General features: G+C 42.6%; 1 protein-coding gene across 6 annotated transcripts in view; it reads right to left on the bottom strand.

Annotated features, from left to right (window-relative positions):
* STKLD1 (serine/threonine kinase like domain containing 1) overlaps nt 1-11,748 on the bottom strand; it is a 30,086-nt gene extending 18,338 nt beyond the window's left edge. For 2 of the 6 annotated variants that reach the window (XM_083485145.1, XM_083485148.1), the window contains exons 1-7: nt 11,466-11,555; nt 10,073-10,177; nt 5,950-5,994; nt 3,380-3,454; nt 2,411-2,515; nt 1,618-1,688; nt 1,355-1,470 (exon numbers count right to left, since the gene is read on the bottom strand). In XM_083485145.1, coding sequence (XP_083341271.1) covers nt 1,355-1,470; nt 1,618-1,688; nt 2,411-2,515; nt 3,380-3,454; nt 5,950-5,994; nt 10,073-10,177; nt 11,466-11,480 — 532 coding nt within the window. In that variant the 5' untranslated portion in view covers nt 11,481-11,555. Of the gene's footprint in view, nt 1-1,354; nt 1,471-1,617; nt 1,689-2,410; nt 2,516-3,297; nt 3,455-5,949; nt 5,995-10,072; nt 10,178-11,067; nt 11,422-11,465; nt 11,556-11,728 lie in introns of those variants that run through there. The other 4 variants (XM_083485147.1, XM_083485146.1, XM_083485150.1 and 1 more) reach the window with 4 other exon arrangements.
* Between the last annotated feature and the right edge of the window lie 1,328 nt (nt 11,749-13,076).

Below are 13,076 nucleotides of genomic sequence, written 5' to 3'. Positions count from 1 at the left end.
AACCATTTCTACAGCTTAACTGTAAAAGAACCTGCAAAACATTCTAAGGATAATGTTCAGTTTGCAAGGGGCACTGCGGAGGTCTGTCAGTTTGTTTCTGGGCCTTATTTAAGGTGCCCGTGGTAGTGGTTAAAGCCCTGAATTGACTTAGGCCCCAAATATTTGGAAGACTACCTCCTTCCCTATAGTCCCTCCTGGGCAGTGCTTTCCCCCCTAAAAAAATGTTTAGGGGTACTCTCATTTTCCTACTCATTGAAATACTGCCCCTCAATGAGGCCAAACTTAGATTCACAAAATGTTTTGGGGTATGCGTCCCCCCAGAAAAAAAGCACTGCTCCTGGGTACTAAGATCAGTAAAGTGGGGGCCCCTCTTGGTAGTCCTTATAAATGTGGGGTGGTGTTGGCCTAGGAGAGCAGTCCCCTAGGTTGTGTAACTCCCTCCCCACAGAGATTAATTTGCCATGCTCATTATAAAGCTTTCAGGGAATGGTGAACACAAGCCTCTGTACTCTGACCTTTTGACACCTAACATGTGTATTTTCAGGATCCACCCTATTCCTGTGACTGCAATATGTTTTAATGGTCTTTAATGTTGAACTTTAAATCATTAAAACCTTGCTTGTGAAGGGACAGGTAATAATAATAATGTCACTGTAACTTAGGGTTGCCATATTTTGAAGGGCAAAAAAGAAGACATATCTGCTGACTTTTAACTATGGATCCCTATGACGACTCTCATTTTACATACCCATGATAAGGAGAAGGTGTCCTGGAAAAAGAGGACATATGGCAACCCAATGTGTTGCTTCACATGAGGTGACAGAACAGCTTAAAACAGGGATAGGGAGTGTGGCCCTCTATATATGTTGTTGGAACTTCCATCAAGTCTTGGAGTAGACCCATTTAAATTAATAATTTGGTCAGTTCAGTTAATTTCAATGACTCTCCTCTGAATAGGATTAAAACTGGACACAACCCATTGTAACGTACTGGATGTGAATATGTTCTGACAATATGAGCACATCTCTATTGCACTGAGACTCACTAACCATCCACACCATGGCTCCCCCCAAAGAATTTTGGGAAATTTTAATTTAGGTGCTGGGAATTGCAGTTCTGTGAACTGGAATTCCCAAGGTTCATTGGGGGAAGTAATGCACTTTAAATGTATGGTGTGGCCCACTCCACATACATGTCAAACTACCATTACTAAACTACATATACTTTAACGTTTTTCTAGATGCTAACAATGTCATGTCATAAGGAAATATTTTCTCCTTGACCTTATATTTTCAAAAACCCGACAGTCTTTCTGAAGAACAAGGCTGCTGAAAAGATAACAACACATTGCTACCTTCTTCCACCCTAATCTTCCATTTCATCTCATCATTCATGAGGGTTTCCGTGCTGAAATCACCAAGCACGAAAGATGCCTTGTCATCTAAAAGGATGTTGGATGGTTTGAGGTTTCTGAAACACATCAGAGTTGTTTTTACAGCATGTTGAAACAGAGTTGCAGCCATGTTAAGAGTTTGTTTGTTAAAAGACCTTAGGTTTTGCACTACAAACTACTGCAGATAAATAACAAAACAATATTTTGAAAAACTGACACCTCACCTGTGAAAAATGGTTTGTTTGTGGATGTAAACTAAAGCATCCACCATCTGCCCCAGAAACATTTTAATCACCTATGGAAAGAAATATATGAAATGATGAGGACATAATATACAGGAGAAAAGTTTGCTGTTATGCCATGTTAAAGTCTTGAGAAATTCTCTCCCTCCTGTTGGCCCTTGACAAAGAAAGGGTGGACAATGGGAATAATGCTCTTCCTTCCGTAGCAACATTTGCCCACCTCCTGTTTTCTGATTGTACTATCATGCCTTACCTCAACATATATTTTTGCCACGAAACATGCCAAGAGTAGGCTGAGCCTGCGAGTGACAACACCCAGAACAAAGTCCCAGAAGTGGACATTCTCTCAACAGTTCCTGTGGCTAATGCCCACAAGGAGTTTGTATACTTAACTACCCAGGCAGGAATAATTAGTAGCTGTAAAAACTATGCAGGCAAACTATATATTCAGTATAACCAGTGTTAGGCATGTGCCTGGGACTGGAGCAAACAAAGAAAATGCCTGCCCTCGTGGCTGGTCCAAGAAAGAGAGATAGGAACAGAAGTACTATATGCTCCTTCCTCTTCAGGAGAAAATGAAACCACACAGAGCCTTCTCTACCAATTGCTTTTCTATGGCCTGAGTATCTGCCTACCAGCTACAAAGCTCTGTGGACCAAGCCCCTTCTAATGCTAACCAGCAAGAATATGCACTTGTTAGGTTTGGCTGCTAACCTCCCGCAATTATTACTATTTGTATTATACATATTTATTAAATAAAAACATTCTTTTCTACCTTCTTTTTAATTTTCTCAGGTTTTTGCCTCTTGGCCTTGATCAGAGATGAAAGATCCCCTTGATCTGAATAACGCATCACCAGACAAAGAAAGAGGGAGGAAATCTGCATGCAACAGGATGAAGATGAAAATCACTGTGCCACTTTAGTCAAGGGGTTTCAAAGTTTATCACAGTAAGGCTTCCTACACCAGTTTCAGCCCAGCGTGGGGAAGGGGGATGCTAACAACACAGTACAGTGGTACCTCGGGTTACATACGCTTCAGGTTACATACGCTTCAGGTTACAGACTCCACTAACCCAGAAATAGTACCTCGGGTTAAGAACTTTGTTTCAGGATGAGAACAGAAATTGGGCTCCAGCAGCGCGGCAGAAGCATGAGGCCCCATTAGCTAAAGTGGTCTTCAGGTTAAGAACAGTTTCAGCTTAAGAACGGACTTCTGGAACGAATTAAGTACTTAACCTGAGGTACCACTGTACAGGCTTTTCCAAGTGAAACTAATAACCCAATCTTGCATATAGGGTCAGGCAAGAAATCCCAGGACTTGCACTCTATCTAGGTGTGTGTGGTCCAGCCTCTTCATGTGATAATTTGGCAGAGCTTCTCCCTAACGTGAGACTTTTTGTAAGTTCAAGTAATTTGACAAAATAAATAAATGGGGATAATTCAAATATTTTTCTTCCCCCCCCCCCCCATCCTCTCCTCCCCAACCTAAGGTAGTACAATCCAGTAACAGGGAAATCACAGATCTACCCACTATGGGGAATATGAACCTGGGTCTCTATGGTATGGATCATTGTTATTTAAAGTCATCCACTGGACTACACTGATATGGATTCAGAAGCAATACATCCCTGGATCACCAGTTTAGAGCTGCTGCAATTTACCTGGGAGCAAGTCTCATTGAATTCAGGAAACTTAATCTTTCCAGTAAGCGTATATACCATAGTAGCCTTAGGAAATTGTCACCTGGTTGTCCCAGATGATGAAAAGTTCTTTGTAGCTGCAGATGTTCTGATGATTCAGCTTCAGCAGTTCCAAGGCCTTTCAGAAAAATGATGAGAAAGGTTCTATAGTAAACTACTACAATTTAAGCTAAACTGGTGCGGTCCCTAGTTTGCCAAATTTCTCCTCTTGATTCAGTCATGTTGCTGGATGCTATACAATTGATATCAGCAGACCATGCTCCCATGAAACTGTGCTTAGGATCACACCTTAACTTCTTTTTTAGGGGAGGAAGGGATTGGGAGTTCAGCCACCTTCCAAGCTAAGATAGATCTAAGGTTTGTAACAATCCTCACCTAGATTTAGAGAGGGATCCTAGCTCTGCAACAGATTTCCAGTTACTCTGCCATGGGACTCCACCCTTTCCACATCTGGAAAATGCAATTCCAAAATTACAGCAGAGTAACTACCGTAATCATACAGGCAGCACCGGGCTTGGGAGGAAAGCACCCTCTAACAAGGAACTTGCTCCTCAACTTGCCCCCCATTGCTAAACTATTGTTAACATATGCTGCAATTTTTCTTTCTTGCCAGCCTAGAAATATCCTTAGTCTCTTCTGTGCCATCCCCAGAATTTTTTGTATGTGTCGCCACTGACTAATCAGGATGTAATTATAAGTTTAAGCCTGCAGATGGGGCTGGTGCAGGGGCTTGGTGTTTCTATTTTTTGTCAAGTGGCTAGACACTTAATAATAAAAACTAATAATATCAGAGGCAGCTTTGAGAAACCTGAGTCCATGAGTGTTAAAAAAGCCAGTTCCATAGCTCTATGGTCTGAAGTTGGCTTGTTTTGAAATCAACCCCTGTTCCTGATTCACAGGTAATAGCCCAGCTTCTTTGAAAGTAGAGGTGTAAGAAGAAAAGCTGTTTCCATTCCAACCTATATTTCTAACAATCAGCACTGCTTCCATTTCACTTCCACCAAATATGATATTATTCATAACACTGTCCCCTACTTAATGCAACTTACATAACTTACTTACGGTACATTCATTTCACTGTAAAGGGCATATCAGAAGAATGGTAAGACAACCTTTATTAATTGTATATTGTTAGTAAACTTTAAAAAAAACCCAACAACTATGATATGTGCAAGTACCAGTCATTAATTTGCATAACTGGTTTCCATTCTTGATCACAGACAACACACAAACTGCAGCAATTTAGTCATGTCTATCAATTTCAATGGGTCTACTCTGAGTAGGACTAACCATTGATAAATCCCTGGTGGTTTCCTGCATGAAGTCCAGAAGGGTAGCTTAGTGTGTTGTAGTAGAACCAATAGTAATGTGCCGTTCTAAAGACAAATAAATGTATTGTGCCATATGCTTTCACAGTTTAGGAATGGGCCATAGATCAGTGGTAGAGAATCAGTTTTGCATGCAGAAGATCCCAGGTTCAATCCCCAGGTAAAGTTGGCAATGTACCCTGCCTGAAACCCTGGAGAATCACTGCCATTCAGCATAGACCAGGGGTCTGCAACCTTTAAGACAAAAAGAGCCACTTGGACCCGTTTCCGAAGAAAAAACAACAACTGGGAGCCGCAAAACCATTGCGACATTTAAAACAAATATATCTCCGGAGCCACGATCTGACAGCGGGCGGGAAGGTGACGTCGGGACGGTGCGTGACTAACGCACGCACCGCCCCCATGCGACATCACAGCCAGTACAGCGCCCGCCACAGTGAGGAGTGTCGGGGCGCACAATGCGCCTCCTCCCCTCTCTAGTATTCGCCCCGGAGCCACAGCAAAGATGTAAAAGAGCCACATGCGGCTCCGGAGCCGCGGGTTGCAGACCCCTGGCATAGACAATGTTGAGCCAGATGGTTGGTTGGTCTGACACTATACCACAAATAGGCAAGATCCTACTTCCAGTGGCGTAGGAAGGGGGGTGCAGTGAGTGCAAGTCGCCCTGGGTGTCATCATTGAGGGGGGTGGCAAAAATATATTTTTGAAAAAACAACTCTCACACCCACCGCATGCCTCTTCCTACACCACTGCAGAAACACTCTCCCCTTGAGTGATTTCCAGAAACCAGGAGCATTGCTGCCTCCAACTTTGCAGGCAGAGCACAGCCTTTATGGCTAGTAGCCTTCAACAGCCCTCTCCTCCATGAATCTGTCTAATCTGGAGGAGTAGCTAGGTAATGCGGGGGGCACTGGGCATCACACTGCAGGGCCTGCAGTGTGCCTGAGCCACACGTCTCTCCTGAGGGGGAGGCGGTAGGTGGACTGCCTGCAAGCTCCGAGCTTTTTCCAGCAGCACGGGGCTTGCGTCTGCCCACCACCTCAGCCGCCCTACAGCTGAGGAGGAGGCTGCGGAGAGTCTCCATGCAGCGTCTTGGCTCACCCTGTCTCATCCTGTCTTGGCTCACCCCGCCCCCCATGGGTGGCTTGCCCCACCCCCATGGGCAGCTCGCTTCACCCTGGGTTGCAGGGCACGCATGCCACCCCAGGCACCCGAGCGGCTAGCTACTCCGCAGTCTACTTCACCCAATGTGTGAAATAAAAAAGGATGATTAAGAGAAAGCTACCTCTTGAAGAGCATCATTTGCTTGCTTTTCATCAATGCATTCAACCTGCACATAACAACAAAGAAGTTGTTAAAAGTAGAACAACTTATTATCCACTCCAGACACTTAAGGCACATTCAATACACTTAAACATTTAACACACATTTAAAGCACATGGTTTCCCCTAAGGAATCCTGTGGGATGTAGTTTCACTCTCACAGAGCCGTAATACCCAGCAGTCTTAACAAACTACTACAATATAAAGCAGTTTTCTATCTTGCATTCCTATCTTCGGATGCGGGTGGTGCTATGGTCTAAACCACTGAGCCTCATGGGGTTGCTGATCGGAAGGTTGGCAGTTCAAATCCATGCAAAGGGCTGAGCTCCCATCAGTGGCAGAGCTTCATGCTCTAGCACCAGGGGGCGGAGAGCAGACAGGGGCCTGGCATGTGTCCTGGGGGCATGGTGCCCAGCGCGGGCAGGGGAGCAGCTATGATGGCACCCCACCGGGATCACGCTGCTGGGGCGGTGCGCTCCCGCTGCACTCCTCTTCCTCTGCCACTGGCTCCCGTTGCTCTGTCCCAGCTTCTGCCAACCTAGCAATTTGAAAGCATAGCACTGCAAATAGATAAATAGGTATCACTGAGGCGGGAAGGTAAACAGTGTTTCTGTGCGCTCTGGCTTCCTTCACGGTGTTCTGTTGTGCCAGAAGCAGTTTAGTCATGCTGGCCACATGACCCAGAAAGCTGTCTGTGGACAAACACCAGCTCCCTCAGCCTGAAGTAAGCTGAACACTGCACCCTATAGTCGCCTTTGACTGGACTTAACCGTCCAGGGGTCCTTTACCTTTACCTTGTCTTTGGAATTACAACTCAGAAGTCCTTCTCTCTAACTCTGAAAGTCTCTAGAGAATGATTGTGGCCAGTGCCAGATTTATGTATAAGCTAAACAAGTTATAGCTTAGGGCCCCACTCTCTTGGGGGCCCCAAAATTTTTTAAAGGGAAAAAACAACTGGATGTACATTTCCAAAATATAAGATAAAAAAAAAAACAACCTACATACAGCAACAGTGTTTTGTGTTGTGTAGGCTCCTATGATGTAAGTAATGTGCCCCATCTGCTAGCCTGCTGCCTAAAATATCACTGATTTGCTGATTTCTATATCAATTACTCTGATAAAATACATATTTGTTATGTGCAAATGGCTTTAGATACCTATTAGGTCCATAAATTACCATATAGCATATATTCAACACAAAAATCAGCAACAATTTGTTGTTGACAAAGGACAGCTGGAACCGCCGACTTTCTGATCGGCAAGCCCTAGGCTCTGTGATTTAGACCACAGCGCCACCCACGTCCCCTAAATCCAGCCCTGATTATGGCTATTCAGTGAAGAAAAGAGACTCTTTACATGCCCCAGCAGCATTGAGCCCTGGCATTTCATTTTGACATTACTGAGTGTGGTAAATATCTCTCTGTGTGGTTATATGAAGTATTTTTTTTTTTACTGCAAACCATATAGCCTGAGAAGTAAACAGGTCATACATTTCTGAATAAATATCAGAAATAAATATTATACAGTACACACCCACATATAAGCAGGTTCCCAGGCTAAACCCTGCTGAATGCTTCTTTGTTTTTTTTTTATAATAGTTTTTTTTTATTGCTTTTTTCCAGGGTAAAAATACATCATCAATAGCACAACAAAAGCGGTTTTACAGAAAAGAAAAGAAATTATAGAAAGAAAAAAGAAATTCACTTTTTCACATCAATTTTCATAATCAACCAGACTTCCCCACGTCCTCCATCCCCTGCTTTCTTTACAATGAAAATAAACAGCAAATTAATACCTTATTTCAAATGTTTTTGTGTTTTCATTTAGTTATATAGTCCACAATTTATGCATTTCTAAATCTTAACTTAATTTCCATCGTTTACCAATTTCAATACTGAAGCATGTTTTTCCAGAACACTTAGCAAATTCTCAACATTCATGTAACTTATAATGTTTTTGTAAATAGTCCTTAAATTTTTTCCAGTCCTCTTCCACTGCGTCTTCTCCCAGATCTCGGATTCTGCCTGTCATTTCAGCTAATTCCATGTAGTCGATCAGCTGCGAATGCCATTCTTCCAGCGTGGGTAGCTCCTGTGCCTTCCAGTATTTGGCTATAAGAATTCTTGCTGCTGTGGTTGCATATAAAAAGAAAGTTCTATCTTTTTTTAACACTCTCTGGCCCACAATGCCCAGGAGGAAGGCCTCTGGTTTCTTGTGAAAGGTGTATTTAAACACCTTTTTCAACTCGTTATAAATCATTTCCCAAAAAGCCTTCACCCTCGGGCATGTCCACCAGAGGTGAAAAAAAGTTCCTTCAGCCTCCTTACATTTCCAACATTTATTGTCAGACAAATGATATATCTTTGCAAGTTTGACTGGGGTCATGTACCACCTGTATACCATTTTCATAATGTTTTCCTTTAAGGCACTACATGCCGTGAATTTCATACCGGTGGTCCACAACCTTTCCCAGTCTTCAGACATAATGTTGTGCCCAATGTCTTGTGCCCATTTTATCATAGCTGATTTGACTATCTCATCTTGAGTATTCCACTTAAGCAGCAAGTTATACATTCTTGAAAGCACTTTCGTCTTAGGTTCAAGTAATTCTGTCTCTAGTTTTGATTTTTCCACCTGGAAACCAATTTTTTTGTCTTTTTTAAAAGTCTCTAAGATTTGGGCATAGTGGAACCAGTCTCGCACCCTGAATGCTTCTTTGTATTAAGTCCTGGCTATTACACAACAGATAAAATGGACTGGTGAGAATATGTAAGTCCTTTTACTCTACTAATGTTCTGATTGTTATTAAAATAATACATTTTGTAACAGAAGCCATGTGGCTCTTGATGAATATGTGGTTTTTCATACAGCCAATATGGTGTAAGGGTTAGAGTGTCAGACTTGGACTTAGGAAACCAGAGTTCCCCTACTTGACCATGAAGCTCACTGGGTATGATTTTGAGCCAGCCCTGCCTCTCAGCCTAACCTACCTCACAGGGTTGTTGTGTTAAATAAAGAGGGAGATAGAACCATATATGCCACCATGAAGTCCTGGGAGAAATAGGTGGGATATAAATAGTGGTACCTCGGGTTACATCCGCTTCAGGTTACATCCGCTTCAGGTTACAGACTCCGCTAACCCAGAAATAGGGCTTCAGGTTAAGAACTTTGCTTCAGGATGAGAACAGAAATCATGCTCCGGCGGCACGGGGGCAGCAGGAGGTCCCATTAGCTAAAGTGGTGCTTCAGGTTAATAACAGTTTCAGGTTAAGAACGGACCTCCGGAACGAATTAAGTACTTAACCTGAGGTACCACTGTAATGGAGTTGAAAGAGACCCCTCTAGGCTCATCTAGTCAAACTCTCTGCAATGTAGGATTCACAGCTAAAGAATCCCTGACAGATTACCATCTCTTTAAAAACCTTCAATGAAGGACAGCCCACCACCTTCCAAGGTAGTCCATTCCACTGTCAAACAGCTCTTACTGTCAGAAAATTCTTCCTAAGATTTAGTTGCGATCTCCTTTCTTGTCTGTGAAGACACTGATTTGGGTTCTATCCTCCAGAGCAGAAGAAAACAAGTTTGGTCCATCCTCTGTGTGACAGCCCTTTAGATATTTGATGATGGCTATCCTTTCCACTTCCAGTCTTTTATCCAGGCTAAACATGCCCAACTCCCTTCACTTTTCCTCCTAAGGCCTGGTTTCCAGACACTCAATCATCTTGGTGGCCCTTCTCTCCACACCTTCCAAGTTGTCAATATCCTCCTTAAACTGTGTTGCCCAGAACTGGACACTGTACTCCAGGTGGGGGCTGACCAAGGCAAAATAGAGTGATGCTATAACTTCCCTTGATCTGGACACTCTACTGTACTTCAGTTGATGCAACCTAGGATTGCATTAGCGGTTTTTGCTGCTGAGTCCCAGAATTGACTCATGTTAAGCTTGTGGTCAACTAAGACCTTTAGATCCACATGTACTCCTGTCAAGCCACGTGTCCCCCTTCCTTGCAATCAATCAAATCAGATAAAATAAAATAAAATCACTGGAGACACATCTTGTCATAAAGACCCTTGCTCCCCCCTTACCTTTTTCATAATATACTTTTTTCTGCTGCCATCTTTTTCTTTCTCCACTTTTGATTCCACTATCAGCATTGTCCCAAGGGCCCCATGAGGCAGCATATTCAGAATCTGTAAGGAATAGTAGATGTATGCAAGGCAAGTGGTTGAAGGACAGTGGGACCACCTTAAAGGCACCATACTTCCTCAAGACAAGACAGATACATTTCAGTTATGCACAGAATGATTGTTACTCAGATCACAATATATTGTGAAGAAATAAATTGATTATTTTAATCAGATCTACACTGTACACACAAAATGTTTTTAGCAGTTATCACAAAGGGGACAGTAAAAGTGCCAGTCCGATGTCAACAGGCACTGGCAGGGAGTTCCAAATTGATCCATCGCAATATAGTGGGAACAAAGAGAAGGAATTTTCAAGCAGATCCACACTGTACATCTAGAGCCCATTCAATACACATCTAAAGCTGACAGTCTGCTTTAAAAAATACACGGTAACTTAGTTAAAGAACTTATAGCTCTATGAGGGGGAAACAACAGCTCCTGGGATTCTTTGGGGGAAGTTATGAACTTCAGATGTGCATTAAATGTGCTTTAAATATATGCAGTTTACTCCTCCACAGAACTACAATTCCCAGCACCTTTAACAAACTACAGTTCCAATTATTCTTTGGAGAACATTCAAAATTCAGAATTAAAAACAGTCGAAACATTCCCTGTTTGCATCTCTCACTGATTCTCTTTCCTCCAGGACTCAAGACCCATATGGAGGCAACACTTCCCTACACATTTACAACCATTCTAGTGGGAATAGTAAAATAAAAAGTCTACGAATGACAATGATGATAGCAGCATTGTTCCATCCATTCCCTCCTTGAAAACCTAGCTTGCCCCCAGACACCCCTCCCTAGGTCTGAGATGCCTTCTCACACAAATTGCCCATATGTTAACCCCCCACCCCCAATTCCTACCACTCCCCTGTAATGAAATAAATATACATAGAGGATGGGCAGTCATTTTGGTCTTCCAGATGTGATTGTACTACAACTCCCAGATGTCAGCGTGGTCCAGTAGTCGGGGGATAAAGAGAATTTTAGCCTTAACAGCATGTGGAGAGGCTATAGAAATGCTCCTTTCATCCTCCAGATGTTGTTGAACCACAACTCCCAGCAACCTCGTGAGCCAGAATGGACAAACCATCAGGGGATGACGGGAATTGTAGTCTGGGGGGAGATACAGTATAGATTTTTTTCCGATCCTGCCCCCTCCGTCACTTCAAATGCATGTGTGGGGAGGGGGAGGAGTCAAACTTCCGTTGCTTTCCCTCCTCCTCGCCTCAAATCGTCCCCCCCCCGCCTCTCCTCAGGCCAACCCTCTGCCCCCCGCCCCGCCACACCTCGTAGTTCTCCATGGCTGGCCGGGGAAGTGGGAGGGGCAACAGACACAAACGGCTCCTGCCTTCCTCCTCCCCTCCCCCCCCACTCGTTCTTCACCTGCCAATTCTGTGGCTGGAAAAAAGTCTGCCTCGTCCTCAAACCTGTTTTACCCGCCCATTTTCAACTTTCTTCAGTATATATATGCTCCTTTTATGATATCCAAATGTATTTCGCAGTTCCGCCCCCCCCCGCCAACTTTTTAGAATTTAGCTTATAACCTTACCCAAAAACGGAACCTACTTCTTCCCACTGTCTTTCTTTCTCTCTCTCTCTCTCTCTCTCTCACACACACACACACACACACAAATCCCAATGTGATATTTTATTAGGGTTGCTGCACACCAATTCCTCTAGAGGGCGTGACGTGTTTTAGAGAAAAAGGCTCCAAAGCATGTGCAAAGTGGTTTTTTTTTGGCCCACAATGAAGTTTTTTTAAAAGGGTCAAAGTGATTTGAGAACAGTGAAGGGTGTCTTTCCTTTGCTAATACAGCTGGTTTTAAAAATAAACCCAACAACCAAAATTCTGCAAAGTTACTTTTAGGCTTTAGCAAATATTTGCTAATCATAGGTCTAAGTGGAGGTTGCTGGGTAGCACTTTTGTGCTAACTGAAAATCAGTGAATGTCTATTATTATTATTATTAAACAATTATTATGAAAGGACAGGTAGCTGCATTTCATTGTTATGAAAACTAGATGACAATGACAATAATTATGATGATGTTCTTATTATTATGGATCATTGTTGATTTTAAGTCTCAAGGCAATTCACAATCATATAAGGAACTAAAGCAGATTTTAAAATAATACCAAAAGCAACAAATGAAGTTAGATTTAAAAGCAATACAGTGGTACCTTGGGTTACATACCTTCAGGTTACAGACTCCGCTAACCCAGAAATAGGGCTTCAGGTTAAGAACTTTGCTTCAGGGTAAGAACAGAAATTGTGCAGCAGCGGCACAGCAGCAGAAGGAGGCCCCGTTAGCTAAAGTGGTGCTTCAGGTTAAGAACAGTTTAAGGTTAAGAACAAACCTCCAGAACGAATTGAGTTCTTAACCCGAGGTACCACTGTACAGATAAATAGTCAAGGCAGAGATCTTTAAAAAAAGGTGCTTTTCAACTAAGTTTACTCAGAGTATATACAATGAAAGTTATGGACCTTAGTCATATTCATTAAGATCTTAACTGAAAAGCATGTTTAAAAAGCAACATAAACCTAGCAGCTGAATGAAGCATCCTAAAAATCCAATGTGAATAAAGTCTTAAGCTGGGTCAAATTTCTAGATACACTAAGATCACATGCACACCATACATTTAAAGTACATGGCTTTGCCCAAAGAATCATAAGAAGTTTAATTTTCTCTTTCACAGAGCTACAATTCTCAGCACCCTTTTAAAAAAACTATAATTCCCATTATCCTTTGGAGGAGGTCATGCTTTAATTATGCTTTAAATTTATAGTATGGATGTGATATAAGATTGTGTCCTAGAACCGTTGATTGTGATGCTGACGATATGGGACGCAAAACCTGGGATGTTATTATGTATTTTTCCATTTAATATCCCACCTTTC

Source organism: Podarcis liolepis (genome assembly GCF_965112155.1).
Source record: "Podarcis liolepis genome assembly, chromosome: Z".
NCBI lineage: Eukaryota > Metazoa > Chordata > Lepidosauria > Squamata > Lacertidae > Podarcis > Podarcis liolepis.
The sequence above is the reverse complement of the archived record's forward strand: the minus strand, read 5'-3'. Positions and strand labels throughout refer to the sequence as shown.